Consider the following 14,781-nt stretch of genomic DNA (forward strand, 5'->3'; position numbering starts at 1 on the left):
CGGGACCCGCCACCGCCCCCCGCGCGCCATCGGGGAGGNCGGCGGCGGCGCAGGCGCGGTGGCGGTGTCGCGGAGGGCGGCGGGTCCCGGCGGTGCCACGATGTGGTTCGGCGGCTCCGTCCCCGCCGCCATCGCCGCCGCCAAGGAGCGCAGCTCCGTCTTCGTCGTGTTCGTGGCAGGTACGGTACGTCCCGGGGCCGCCCGCCGCCCTCACCGGCAGGGCCCAGCAGCGCCTTCCCAGCTGTGTCCCGCCCGCCGCCCCTCCCGCCGAGCGGGATTTGTGCTGTGTCAGCCCCAGCCCGCGGTGTCGGTGTCCGGCCCCCGCCCGTCCGGTGGGTCGGCTTCCCTCCGTTGTGCGCCTCTGCACTGGATTCTGGCCGGTGCAGCTCTCCGGCTGCTCGTTGTGTGTTGTTTCCTTCCCTCGTACCGACGCTGCGCGTTTCATAACACTAACTGGAACCTGTAGGAATTCACATCGCCTTGTGCACGCTGCCTTTCTCTGTGGAAAAAGATGGGAAAGAGGGACACAGTCTGGAGCTGCGCCAGGGGAGGTTTAGGTTGGGTGTTGGGAGGAATTCCTTCCCAGAACGGGTGGTTGGACATCGGAACGGGCTGACCCGGAGGTGCTGAGGAAAGACTGGACGTGGCACTCAGTGCCATGGTCTGCTTGACAAGGTGGTGTTTGGTCATAGGCTGGACTCGATAGTCTCAGAGGTCTTTTCCAACACGATTGAAGCTGTGATACTCTGTGCTTAGACAGAGTATCTTTAACTGATTTTTCAGCTTTTGCGTATATCTGTGTGCGTTTTTTCTTAAGATTTAACTGTTGCCTTACGTGCTCGTGGCTTGAAGATTTTCAGGTGCTTCATAAAACAACAGCAGTGTTGAATGTGTGACTTGGTGTTCCTTAAGAACAGTTGAACTGTGGGACTCACGTGGCTTCAAGAAGTTCACTCCCAAAGGGAATGTGAATAGAAAAGTGCAGTTAAATTCCTTTGCTGACACAACTCTCCATGTACTTGGAGAACAGCATTTTCTGCTGGATAGTAAATATACTGATAGAAATCGAGGTCTTGTCAGACCGCAGATTGGGCTGCATTGGTGTTGGAATAAGGGACGGGGTGGAGCAGTTCATGAAGAACCTCAGCCCTTGGGAAAGAGTCACATTGCACAATTTGGGAGGGACCCCCTGCTGGAAGAGTATGAGGAGGCCAGCCCCTGAGGAGGAAGGAGCAGCAGAGACAAGGTGTGAGGAACTGACTGCAGGAAGGGTTGGGCGGAGATTTGTTTTTATTTCCCATGATCCCACTCTGATTTTTGATTATTAATAAGTTAAATAAATTTTTCCCCAAGTCAAATCTGTTTTGCCTGCAAAGATTACAGGTAAGTGATCTCCCCCTGCCCTTATCTCTTCCCATGAGCCTTCCATTACATTCTCTCCCCTGCCCAGCTGAGGAGGGCAGGGACAGAGGGACTTTGGTGGGCCCCTGAGTAGTTTCAACTTGATACATAAATCAGGGGGAAATGCATGTTGTAACTTATGTTTGGCAGGCCTCTGAGTAGTTTCATACATACACTTGATACATAAATCAGGGGGAAATGCATGTTGTGACTTATGTCCAGTATTATTTATGAAACAAAAGTTCTGCACAAAATGGGGCCCGTTAGATTCTGATGTTGACTAGGTGGATGTAGGAATATATAGGTATACAGGGGAGATAAATTTATGGTTGCAGGAATGTAACCTAATTTTGTCACTGTGTGTGCTGTGAGGATTTGTTTTGTTTGTTCTTATGATCCCTGGAAAAGGCAGAGCATGACTTCAGCCAGGCACATCTCTGAAAGGAAAGAGTTGGAGAGTTCTGCTGACACCCTGGGCACCGTGGGATCGGGCAGCTGACCGTGGCAGAGCTGATCATGAAACTGTTCTGTTACATGTGCTGGGAAGCCCAAGAACTTTCTCACTGTGTGTGCAAGCAGCTGTGTTTGAAGGATGTGGAGTGCTGGAAGAATAGTCTGGTTTTGTGTTAGCACAGATTGGGTTTGTTGTTTGTGTAGAAACATGTTTCAAACTGCACAGTGATGGTACTTTACACCCCACACTTCCTGCTGGAGACAGGCATTTGAAAGCACCTGGAGAACAGGCTTTTAGCAGTGTTTGGTTCTGTACACTTCATCCAATAATATATATGGAAGAAAAAAACCAATAAAGGAAAAAAAGAGATAAATTGAAAATATAAGTTAACTATCGTTTTGGGGTGGCCATTGTGGAGGATAGCTATTAGGTACAGTTGACAAAAATTAGGAACTTCTAATTGGACAGATGTGTCCATCTGCTTTTGGTTTCTGCTAGCATCTGCTTGTCCCTTTCTCCCTCTCCTTTGCACTTCACTTACATTTTCTCTAGAAAATTAAGAAATTGATTATTCTGTCTGCTTCCAGAGTATTTTCTAGTCAAGCAAGGAATAATGTGGTTATTTACCTTAAAAATGAGGTGGCATTTGTGATTGTAAGTGTATATTGTTCGAGCAGGTTTCTCTTAAAGCTTTTTTGCTTGCAGCCATAATCCAGCATTTTGGAGCTGTGTTTAAAACCTTCCTGGCACATTCTGGTGGCAGGATGGTGTGAGGGTATTAAAGATGCCATTGAACTCATGGGAAGTTGCAATAAAAGGGATTGCTCCATTCTGCCCAGAGAGCATGAGGTGAAGCAGGTCTGCCTTAGGAAACTGGTTTGAAATATTAAGGTGAGATGTTAGGGGCCTCTGGACACACCAGGTAAGGGGGTTGTGTTTGGGGAACACAGGAGTTACTTTGTGGCATCAAGCAGCAGCTTCCCTGTGTTCCTGCACAGGGAGAGGATTCCTGACAGTGAAACAGGTCTGGCAATGCAGGTGCCCCAGGGGATGGTGAGAAGTTGTGTCAGGGGAGGTGCAGGCTGGGTATCAGGAAAAGCTTCTGTCCCCAGAGGTGTTGGGCAGTGGAACAGGCTCCTCAGGGAAGAGTTCAGGGAGAATTTGGAAAACGCTCTCAGGTACATGGGAGGATTTTTGGGGTGTTCTGTACGGGGCCAGGAGTTGGACTTGATGATCCTTGTGGGTCCCTCCCAACCCAGAATATGTGATGGTTTTATGAACATTCCTGGTATCTTGTTGGTAGCTGTTCTACAGATGATTTTGTAGCCTACAGGGTTAAAAAGCCTTTGATCCTTTGAGTCACTAGTTGATAATTCATTTGATACGAAACCTCCTCTGCTCTGACTGAGGTGTTGCAGATTATTTTATATCTTTCCAAAGGTTAGACATGTTCTCATCATTAAAATACCAGGCCACTCATAAAATGTGCTTTTCAGAGTGAAAAAATAAAAGGGTATGTGTGTGACAATAAAAAGCTTTAAATTAAAATGTTTGTTTCTTTTTAGTGATGTTTGTAGAAACCTTCCTTCCTCCCTTTGTTCATTACTTTACTATTTTAGTAATTTTTTTACAAAATGGTGGTTTGCACACATAAGCTGTTTGTTAGTTAGCAGGGGAGGAGGTGAATGGTTTAATGTCCTGGCTTCCTGGCATTTCCAGAATGGCAATCCTCTCTTACTTTTGTAGCCAAGATGTATCAAGGCACTCTGAAAGTTAAATAAGTGAAATTATGCAGGGGAGGAGGAGGTGAATGGTTTAATGTCCTGGCTTCCTGGCATTTCCAGAATGGCAATCCTCTCTTACTGAGCAGTTATGAAATGTTGGACATGGAAAAGTAAGTTGGGCTTAACTCTCTCCTTCTGAAAGGAAAACACTTCCCTGATGACTGTGTGCTGAGGGGAATTAAAGTCTTCTGACAACCTGTGATGGTTTTGGGTAAGTTCCCCATACAGGAAGTAAATTATTGCAGAAAAAGAGTCTTGTCCAGTATGTGAGTCATTTGAGAAATGATTGATGTTTTCCCTATGTAGGGTATTCCACCTGGCCAGATTTAAGAGATGAGGAGGTGTGACTGTCAGTTGTTTACAGATCATTCCACTAAGTGAAATAGAGTGATGTTTTTGTTTGAGAAACAAGAAATCTGAGAGTTTTGGGGTCTAGAATTATGAGGCTGTTGTGCTGACTCAGTGTTTAGCAGAATTATGAATTATGTCAAGTTCTGTTGCACTTGACCTCTTGACTTTTCTGATGTTTTTCCTGTGACCTGGCAGTTTTGATTTCAGGATATAATTACTGCTACAAACTGTAATAAATGAACCCTAACCCCTAAATGAGAAAGGGTTATCAAAACAAAAAGATGTATGAGGATAAGCAACTGTTCAGTGGGTAGTCACAATATTAATCAGTGCATCATGGCACAGAGCTTTATAAAATGTGAGCTATCAGCATTTCCATTCAGTCATCTCTCAGACTGTACTGTGAGCAGCCTCTGCCCTGTTTGTGTCTTTCAGCATTCTTTTTTCTCCAGCAGTTGGCTGTGTGGAAAAGTTAGTGTCAGGCAAGTATTTAGATATTTTTAGTAGCCTAATCAGATGAGCACATGTCCTTTTGAAACAGTGTGTGGTGAAGCAGCTGCCTGCCTGTGAGCATTTGGAAACAGGAGAGGAGGCCGAGCCGCTCTGGGCACAACAGCTGCATTGACCACACTTGGAAGCACTGCACTTAAAGCAAGAGGAAAGGTTCCCACGTAAAATAGCCTAAATATTTGCTTGCTTATGCAGAAGAATAATAATAGAGGTAGATACTTTCTTACTTGCTCCAGTAATTCCAGGGAAAAATTGAGACAAGTGGTTGAAAGCCACTTTTCCAAAATTATATTTTTGATACGTGGCCCTGTGAGAGGCCTTGTGACCAGACAGCAGCACTTCACTGGGAGATTCCACATGCAACTCCTGATCTTTAACAAGTCAAAAATATTTCATGGAATGGCAACTGGGATGAAACAAACAAGTGGTTTGTTGTTGTCACTGAATAATGGACTTCTATACTTGTATACTTGTGACTCGGATTCTTCATCAAGGCTGCAGTCCATTCCAAGCTGCTAGGAAGTAACACAGACTGAAGATAAAGAAATGGTTGCAGGCCAGTGTACTTGTTGAAAGATGGTTAATAACTCATCAGAATCTATTTATTAACCCACAGCCCCACTAAACTCATGTTTTAGGACATAAATGTATGGTTGATCTGTTTAGTCTGATTAAAATAACACCTCTGAATCTTTGGCTCCTGAACACCTTTTCAGTTTCTCTTATCCAAGTAGCTCCTCTGCATTTGTTATTCTTGTTCTGTGCTCCTCACACCTTTTCCTCCCATCCTACTGTTACTGTTAATGTCAGGAAGTGGAATACAAAACTAAGTTATAAATAATCTGCAAATAAATGTTTCTTGGTATGGGGATTTTTTTTTTTACACTGTCAAACTGAAACCATACCTGCTTAATTATGTATTTACAGGGAGTGAAGAACATAGGTTTACCTACTAGCAGCTGATGTATTAATATATAATTAAATTTATAATGAGGGGCAAGCAGAACATAGTTTGATATGTTATTAAATTGAACCAGCTGGAGTGAATTGTCTCCAGATTATTAAAAAAAATAATTATAAAACTGACTTGAAAATAATCCATAGAGTATTTTACAAAGGTGATTCCAATGGATTGAAGCAAAGCAAAAGTCAGGGCAGAAACAGCAATTTGTGGTGGGTTTAACTTGTGTGTGCTGTGTCTTGCAGGTGAAGATGAACAATCTACTGAGATGGCTGCAAGGTGGGAAGATGAGAAGGTGACAGAAGCTGCATCAGATGGTTTTGTTGCTATTAAAATTGACACCAAAAGGTGAGCCTATTCTAATTCTGTCTTCTATACAATCTTTCATTGATGGTGATGAGAGTAAGAGGCTTTTGAAGTCCTTGCCCTGATCAGGAGATAGTGTAAATACAGGGTTCCAGAGCAGAAGTGAATTCATTACTCCTGGAGTCCCTAAAACCTGAGAAAATGTCAAAATTTATTGTTGTGTTCTGCACATACTCATTGAGTATTTCAGACTGTATGCCAGTACTAGTAATAGAATGCTTGAGGTTGCCCTTTTTCAACTGGAAGAGACACAAAAATGCTATTAAAAATGCTGGAATAAAAATGCAAGTGCTAGAGGCAGTTCTTTGTTTGCCAAGTTACATAATGAATTTAAAACCTTATATGAATTCAGAAAGATAAAAATCTGTAAAGCCCCAGAGAAAATGTGTTTGCCTCCATTGTAACACATGGAATGGAGAAGCATTTAAACTCCTGGGTAAATTACTCAGCTCTTTTTGTTATGTTTGTGTTCCAGTCCATGTACACAAAGTGCACTGACATTTCCCCAAGTGGTATTATTTTGAAATGCTCTATAGACATTTTATTAGATTGACTACATTATTTGTGCTCAATAGACCAGATTTCTTTTTCCTGACTTGCCTTTTAGCACTGCTTTCCTAATTTTTACGTAGTCAACTGTGATAACCAAGGATTGTCACCATGTCAACACTTTTGCAGAATGTTAATGATAAGATGCAATGCAAATTTGCTTTTAGTGTTCTCTCAAGTATTTAAATAGTTTTGTAGGACAGTTATTTTTATGATGAAAGACTTAATCTGAAGTTGTTGCAAAATGATTGCTCCTCCTAAATGAATCTTTTCTTTTAAACAGTGAAGCATGCCTGCAGTTTTCTCAAATTTGTATCCTTTGAGATCCATTTAGATGCTACATTATGATTACAGATAATTGCTCTTTACAAGTTAATACCCTTCTTAAGACAAATACTTACAAGCAATGCTATTGAAAATACTTATTTTGGCACAAAACTATGCAATAAACTGTGTTAATAGATACCATCTGTGTATTCAACTAGCTGTCAGTTATTAGAGAAAGTGAGCAAATTGGGTTTTTTATGTTAATCCTATATAATTCTCTAAATAGAAAATTATCTAAAGCTTTATGTAATCTAAATAACCTGTTGGTCCTACTAATCAGCATTAGAAAACAAACAAAAAATGCTTTAAATTATGAGCTGGGGCTCAGAGGTGCAGAGGAGGAGGAACAAGCAGTGGCCTGGGTTCTGTCACATACACAGGTGTGAAGTCAGGTAAGCCCCTGCCCACCTCAAGGAGGTCACTGCTTACAGCTCATTGATTCTGTGTGATGCTGGGAATTCTGTACCTTAACTTGGATATCCTTCATTCCAGAGATTTCATTACTGTCCTCTTAAGATGTTGTCTGACACTAAAACAAAGTATTCTCAAGTCAATGCATAATCAGTTCCCTGAAAAGTTGGAGAAAAATACTTTGGCCTAAACCAGTAAAAAGAAAAGAAGAAATGCTTACCAGTTGCATGTAGTGTTTGCCAGCATCTTTTTCTTTCTTCCTCCCTTGGCCCTGGCTGCTGGTGAGCAGTTGGAGATGAGAGCATTGGGCTGGAAGCTCCTGTAGGAAGTTCTACTTGGCCCTGTAAAGTTACTCTGTGTCAATTTGTGCCATTCACCGCCCTTAACTGTCCTGTGCAGATCCCGTAGTGTGTGTGCCATCCAGTTTTTTCATAGGAGACAATGGAATCCCTTTGGAAGTTATTGCTGGCAGCGTTTCTGTGGAAGAGCTTGTTACCAGAATCCATAAAGTCAAACAGGTAATGCTGACAGGATGGACCTTCCAGATGGAGCTGGTAATGCTCAGTGATGGCCCTGGCCCTTAGCTTGTGCCTTTGGGAAGTTAGTGGTGGAAGTAAAACCAGTGAATTACTGTTTCTGTCCTTCCAACAATAAAATCTGCAACCTTGAGTTCAGTACACAGGTTGGAAGTACTGTGAACATGTGCTGCATTAATTTTTGTTTGGTTTAGATCACCTGTATAAACAAACCCACAGTACTGAAGAAATGTGTCAGGAGCTCTAAACTGGAATGACAGAAGGTGACAACTCACCTTTAAGGGGATTACTCTTCAGCTTATAATGTGGTTATGTAGTATTGTTCTGTAATGTGGATTTATAAAGTTATACACAAGTGTGGATTGCTTTATCACTTTGATTTCAAGTGCAAGACTAAAATTAGAAAAGAAAATTAAATGCATGATCGTACCATACTGAACAATACTGAACAATAGTTTTATATTTTCAGTAGGGCTGATTCTTCAATAATAATTCAGTCTTGACCATTTTTAACCTGTGAAAAATATTTGAACTTTCATAGGCTCTATTCTCTCTTTTCCCAATTTCTTAGATGCACACAGGGAAAGGGCGGCCTGTGGAAAACGGCAGTCAGGCATCTGCTCCCTGCCCCTCCTCTCAGTCTGATGGTGCTCCAGAAAGTGCAGAATCCAGGGCAGGGCTTTGTGACTCTGCTGAGGCTCTTATGCCTGAGACAATAGCATCTTCTGCTGGTAATGGTTAGTGTCCTTGCCACCTCAAATGCCACCTCATTTGCTTTGGAAATGGTTTTTCTTAAGTTGTTACATGATGGTACATAAAAGGCAGACTCACATATTGAGCAGACTCACTGAGGAAAAACTTGGGATATCCCAGAATGCTTTGTGCAAGTCTAGAGGGATAACTTGTCATTCTGCTTAGTTTTAATAAGTGAGGAATCTATGGTTTATAAATCAATAAAATTGTGTATGCTTTCCTGAAAAAGGATTCAATTAAAGAGTTTTTTTGCCTAGTAACCCGCAACCAAAGTGTTGAGGGGGGAAGTCGAAGTAGCAGAACCTTGTATGAGATACCCCAGTAGCTGCAAATTGTGGCTAGCAATGAGCCTAATAATTGTTATGATAAGAAATGCACCTTTTATTTTTTTTTCTTATGCATTGCTTTCTTGTAAATCCCTTGAAGATGAAGCAAATTCAGGTCAAACAAGCCAAGAAGCAACTAATTCTGCAGATGAGCAAGCAAATGATGCTCAGCCTGTGAATGATCTTACACTCAAAGTAGAAAGGCAAGTCTTTTTTTGCAGACTTCTTAATGTGTTGTATTTGTTTCTCAAGAGGCAGTTTTGTTGGGTTTTGGGTTAATTTGAGGTTTTTTAACAAACATGTTTGATTACAGGATTTTGGTTCTTCATTTGTTGTCATCTGGCAAATATTTATGTGGTCTTACTTTCTATTACACATCTCTGACAATGGGCTGATAGGATTGATACCAAAACCAGGTTTTTAAGTAATATAATTTCTCATGTACTTTGAAAGAAAGAGGTAATCTGGAAAACTACAAGTGCACCTTTGATATAGCTTCCATAGAGATGATATGTTTACTGCAGGTTCTTGAATTAAGTGAAACATTGAACTCAAAGCACTGGAAACTGGTGCAGTTAAATGCCAACCTAGGTTTTGTATAGAGATGTCATCTTATTTCTTCTTGTTGGTTTGATGACTGTTTGTAGTTTAGGGGTATTGAAAAAGTCAGTGGAATCCTATTCTGAGACTTGTGTTTTGATCATTAAAAAGTGACGACTTGAGTTCAGTTTTTTGAAGTATGGTGATCAGAAACACATGGCTCAAAACATGATTAATTCATTATAAATTGTTTTAAAATATGGGATATTGCTTATAAACTTGTTTTTAGTAAGTAATTGATACTTGAAATATCCTGTCTAAAACCATAACACATGTTTAGCAAATAGGAATATTTATAATGCTAAAACATACCTTAAATATTTTTCATGCTTATTTTAGTTATTGACCAAGAGGTGTATTTTTTACTTACCACTGATAAGACAATGCAGTCAAAATTTTAATAAAATTATCAGTGTTCCTTTTAAAATAATGTATAATTTATCTACAGCATTTTTTGCAAGGGGGAGAAAGAGGCCAAGCACTGTGGTAATTACCACTTTCTTTTGAACAGCTGCCATACATTTTTCTGATTATACAGCTTTTCACACTGGGTCATGCCTGCCCTTTCCCCAGACTTCAAATATGTTGGGATTTTATTGTTAATCTGTATTGAGAAATTTACTTTGTTCTTTTAAGTCAGTCTTTATTCTGAGGCATTTTTCTGGATAGCTGAGACAGATGCATATGCATCTATGTCAGGGCTATATATTACTTGTGTTCCATTTTAGGAGGTGATGTGCAGGAGAAACCAGATGGCTTAAATAGCTAAAAAGAGATCGAGATTTAGTGTTTCTGTTACCACAGATCATAAATAGTATTTGCTTATTGTATCTCTTCATAAGTTGGTTCCACAGTAAGAATATGTAGGATTCTTCATTTAATGAGTGGAAAAAGGACAAAAGATGAACATGTTATGAACATGTTTGTTATGTTAGAACAACTCTGAAGTGAGAAAGGAGGTGGTCAGATCACCACTGCCCTTTGCACGGATGGTGCAGCCGCATGGGAATGAATCACTGCTGGTGCATGAGGTATTAGCACTGTGCTACAGCTCATTTTCATGTGTTCTCCTGGGTTTGCAAATGCTTCATTAATATTTGAAAATACTGCAGTGATAAGAATTTTCACTCTATTCTTAAATTTAGGTTAACAAAAAAGCTTGAAGAAAGACGAGAAGAGAAAAGGAAAGAAGAAGAACAGGTAACACAAAAATGTAAAACCCCTCGCAGTTGCAGGTTTGGGTTCTTTTAACCCTTATTTGAATAAATAATAAATCATTAATTCCTTCTTACCCAAACATACTTCAGTCTTTTCTCTTGCCCAAGGCAATTTTGTGGTCCAATTTTTATATCTTTCTATTTAGAAAGAAATCAAGAAAGAAATTGAAAGAAGGAAAACTGGTAAAGAAATGTTGGAGTACAAAAGACGACAGGAAGAAGAATTGACCAAACGTATGTTGGAGGAAAGGAACAGAGAAAAGGCAGAAGAGAGAGCTGCTAGAGAGCGCATAAGGCAACAGATTGCAATGGTAAATTTTGCATTTTGGAAGAGAGTTTGCTGCTTCTCTCTCCCACAGTGTACTAAAATGATAAATTTTCTCATTTGCTGAGGCTTTGAAAGATTGTTTGTTTTTTCCATTTGGAATCCTGTAGCCTTGTATAGTAATAATTTTTGTGTTTGGGGTTTAGGTAGCATTTCCTGTGTATAAAATGAAATTACTGCTTTCATCTTTACAATTCTTTCCTGTATGAACAAACATTTCTGTCATATTGCTTGAGCCTAGTGGAGAATTATCATATAAACATAAAAATAATTCCAATTTAGGCATGATGCTAAAAGAGAAGCACAGGGACAATTTAATTGTAGAACAGACACAAGAACACTGCTGTAAAATGGTAAGGAGGATTATTTTCCAAGTTAGTATATATGTATGTGTGCATGTATGGATGTAAACAGTTGATAACTACTGAATTCTTCCTGATTATTAGGTTTTGGTATAGAACACTCAGAGTTGCAGTCGTAACTTGTCCTAAGGTTTTTGCCTTTATCTTCCCTGGAGTGTTGAGCTTGCATGGGAAGATCATCTATTAACAACTGGTTGTGGGAAGTGACTCAGTGAAAAGTGTCATTTTGGCTAATGACACAAGATTGTGCAGTTTGGCACTGAATAATTCTTTGCAGTTCCACTGTCTTTTCTCCATATGGTCTGTTTGTATCTGTGCAGTTGGTTCATGAGTACTGATCATAGCTGTCTGTTTTAATGAACTTAAGCAACAAGTTATGTTACAGTTAAGGTCTCCCTTTGATCCTTCCACAGGATCGTGCTGAGAGGGCTGCTCGCTTTGCAAAATCGAAGGAAGAAGCAGAAGCTGCAAAAGCTGCAGCTCTTCAGGCTAAACAGGCTGAAATAGAGGCCAGAAAAGAGGCAGCTCAGAGGGAGAGAAGGTGAGTTGCAGTGGAGACACAAGTGTGTATTTGGGGGGAGAGAGCTAAATAAACTTTTTTTAAGACAGTTAATATATCTCCTCGTCTCTTGATAACATGTTGCCGTGTTGAGCTGTGTAAATAGTGACATTAAAGGTAGCTGTTTACATGAACATGATGCTCTTTGAGAGCTTTCATCTTTTTGACATTGATGATCATGAAACACTAACCACCTTTACTCCTGTGTTATTTTAGTTAAATAAGAGCTGTTTTGTGTCTGAGCTTTGATTTAAATACCAGTATAATGGAGCTTGGTGGGATACTAGATAAGGTGAGAATGCCAAAGATTTTGCCTAGACAGAATGACTGGATAATGTCAGCACTGCTGGGGAGCTTGGTGCAGATCCAGGGGCTGTGTGTGGATGGCTTGGATTCAGCAAGGCTGGGTTGGGGCCGTAAGGTGCCCACTTCAGAGCTGTCTCCTCCTTTGCCCAGCACTGCTGGTTTAAGAATTATCCGAACCTATGGGGACCCTATATGGAGTTGTGGAAGAGATGCATTGTGAGCGATCAGCAGGTGGTTTTCCACTGTGAGTTCAATCTTACAAGCCTTCTGCACTACCCTGGGCAGCATGACTGTCCCTCTCTGCCACATTTCAGTACTACCAAGCTACAGGCCCAGGAGCCTTTGTCTGTAAGTGTTCATGTCCTGACTGACCCCGATTCCTGTCCCGCAGTGCAATAGCCAGGATTCAGTTCCGCCTCCCCGATGGATCTTCCTTCACCAACCAGTTCCCATCTGAAGCACGGCTAGAAGAAGCCAGGCAGTTTGCTGCACAGGTAATATGGGCATTTTGTTTCTCAGCTATGTGTTGATTATGATTTGGTGAGCATCAAGTAGTTGTTGATGGTGGTGGAGTTGTCATCAACTCCTTTCCTTATTGGGTATTTGAAGGGAGTTTTGGTAGCAGCCTTCTCCAGTGCCACCAACTGCCTTTGGATTGCTGCAGTGTGTCATTAGTAAGACAGAGAGAAAAATGAATGATATTTTCATATCCTACTCTGAGGATGATTGATAGTTTGATACAAAACTCTTGCTAAGGTATACTCAGCTGGCAAGTGTGCAGTTGTTTGAAAATGAGCAGTGAGTTACAAACAAAATGTTGTCTTTATGTGCTTCACAGACGGTTGGTAACACTTACGGCAATTTTTCACTGGCAACAATGTTTCCCAGGAGGGAGTTTACCAAAGAAGATTATGGAAAGAAGTTACTGGAACTCGAGTTGGCACCCAGTGCTTCAGTAGTGTTGCTGCCGGTAGGTGTTGGGTTTTGGTGTGTTTGATTTTTGAAACAGCAATACAGTAGCTGGATATTTCCTGTTAGTCAACCATGATAGTATTTCGCTTGAATCTGGGGATTTTCTTTGTCTACAGATTGCAAAATTACTCTAGTTTTTGTCAGGACTGATTTGGAGAAATTTCTCTGAAGCAGATAAATGGTGACATAGATCCTTGTCTAAGGTGTAACCAAGGTTGTTCCTTTGTGTCTGCTGAGCTGCTTCAAAAGAATGTGTGAAATACTCTACAAGAGCAGGACTTTAACACCTGACAGGTTTGCTTGGTGTGTTCATGACAGGCGGGAAGACCTGCGACGTCTGTTGTTCAGGCTTCGGGCAGTGATCTGTGGAAGTTCTTGGGCACAATCCTTTACCCCCTCTTAGCGGTTTGGAGATTCATTAGCAACTTCCTGTTTACCAGCCCACCCCCCTCGCAGCCCTCTGTGAGATCAGCTCATCAGCAGGACCACTCAGCTCCCTCAGCCTCGGGCAGCATCGAGCAAAGCAGGTAAGGCAAAGTGTTTAAGGCAGCTGTTTCTCCAGCCTCTTGCTGCAATTGCTTTAATATTGTAGTGGGAAACTGAACTTCCAATTACACAATAGGAAAAACATGGTCTTGCAGTCATTCATGAATAGGGAATTCAGCTGTAGCTACAAAGGTGAGCTTCACTTGAGCTGATACTGTTTGGAAGATAAAAATGAGATATCAAACTGTTCGGGCATGGTTGTTCAAGAAACAGAAGCAGATGAAGTCTGGTTTTGACAGGTTTTGTATTGCCTGGAGAATGAGATCTCCCATGTACCAGGAGAGCTGCTCAGCTGTTGCTGGTGAAAAAGCCACATATTGCTTCAATGACAAGGAAAATGAGAGTCTGCCACTCTGCCTGTCTGCTAAGTGACAAATTTTCACCTGGGTATTGCTTCCCAAGGAAACAAAGGGTTGAAGAAAACTATTATTGAGGATAAGAGAAGGATGGATGATTTGTGTTTATTGCATTTGCTGCTTCTCTTGTGTAATTATTACTGAGGAAACTGTCAAACCTCACTGTTCTTTGTGCCCTAGGCAAGCAGTCAGGAAACGAGTAGTGGAAAAGCGGGGAGAAGACTTCAAAAAAGAAGGCAAAATATATAGACTGAGGACTCAAGATGATGGAGAAGATGAAAACAATACTTGGAATGGAAATTCTACACAACAAATGTAGTTTTGAGTAACTGCAGTTACTATCTGGCTGCTTTTTTTTTTTTTTCCTTCTCTTATTTGCTCTAAGTCAACTAAAGCTTCTGGACAAGTGGGGCTTATTTTACACTGACTGAATTACCTAGTTCTTATTCCTGGTGGATTATGGAATAAAGTCACCTATGTCAAAAAAGTCAAGTGGGTGTAGGTGAAATCTAGTAAAAAGACTGAAAATCTCCATCAGCTTTCATAAATATTGCCCTATGCCATAGAAAGGCACTTTTTAATCTATAAATATTCTGCTATATAAATTTAAGGGCCAGATATATTCATATAAAGGTCATGGTAGACAATGACTGATTAAAATGAGGGTTTCAGAAGCACTATAAGTAGCAAATCAGGTAACTAATTTATGTTTAACTTTTTTCTTGCTTCTGCAACTGCAAGCAAAACCTTGTAGTTTTTAATTCCCTAAGCACTCAATAAACTATTTTCCAGAAAACATGTCTTGTAAA

At 40.9% G+C, this 14,781-nt stretch overlaps 1 protein-coding gene across 1 annotated transcript; it reads left to right on the forward strand.

Annotated features, from left to right (window-relative positions):
• Positions 1-45: 45 nt before the first annotated feature.
• UBXN4 (UBX domain protein 4) lies at positions 46-14,768 on the forward strand. Its single transcript, XM_041407056.1, has 13 exons — positions 46-179; positions 5,707-5,809; positions 6,660-6,688; positions 7,514-7,632; positions 8,222-8,387; positions 8,830-8,932; positions 10,475-10,529; positions 10,693-10,857; positions 11,647-11,774; positions 12,490-12,592; positions 12,937-13,068; positions 13,389-13,597; positions 14,153-14,768. Exons 1-13 carry the CDS (start codon positions 101-103, stop codon positions 14,289-14,291), a joined length of 1,530 nt encoding a protein of 509 aa, XP_041262990.1. The 5' UTR covers positions 46-100; the 3' UTR covers positions 14,292-14,768.
• The last annotated feature ends 13 nt before the right edge of the window (positions 14,769-14,781 follow it).

This window comes from Onychostruthus taczanowskii, unplaced genomic scaffold (assembly GCF_017590055.1).
Source record: "Onychostruthus taczanowskii isolate IOZ18803 unplaced genomic scaffold, ASM1759005v1 scaffold10, whole genome shotgun sequence".
Classification (NCBI taxonomy): Eukaryota; Metazoa; Chordata; class Aves; order Passeriformes; family Passeridae; genus Onychostruthus; species Onychostruthus taczanowskii.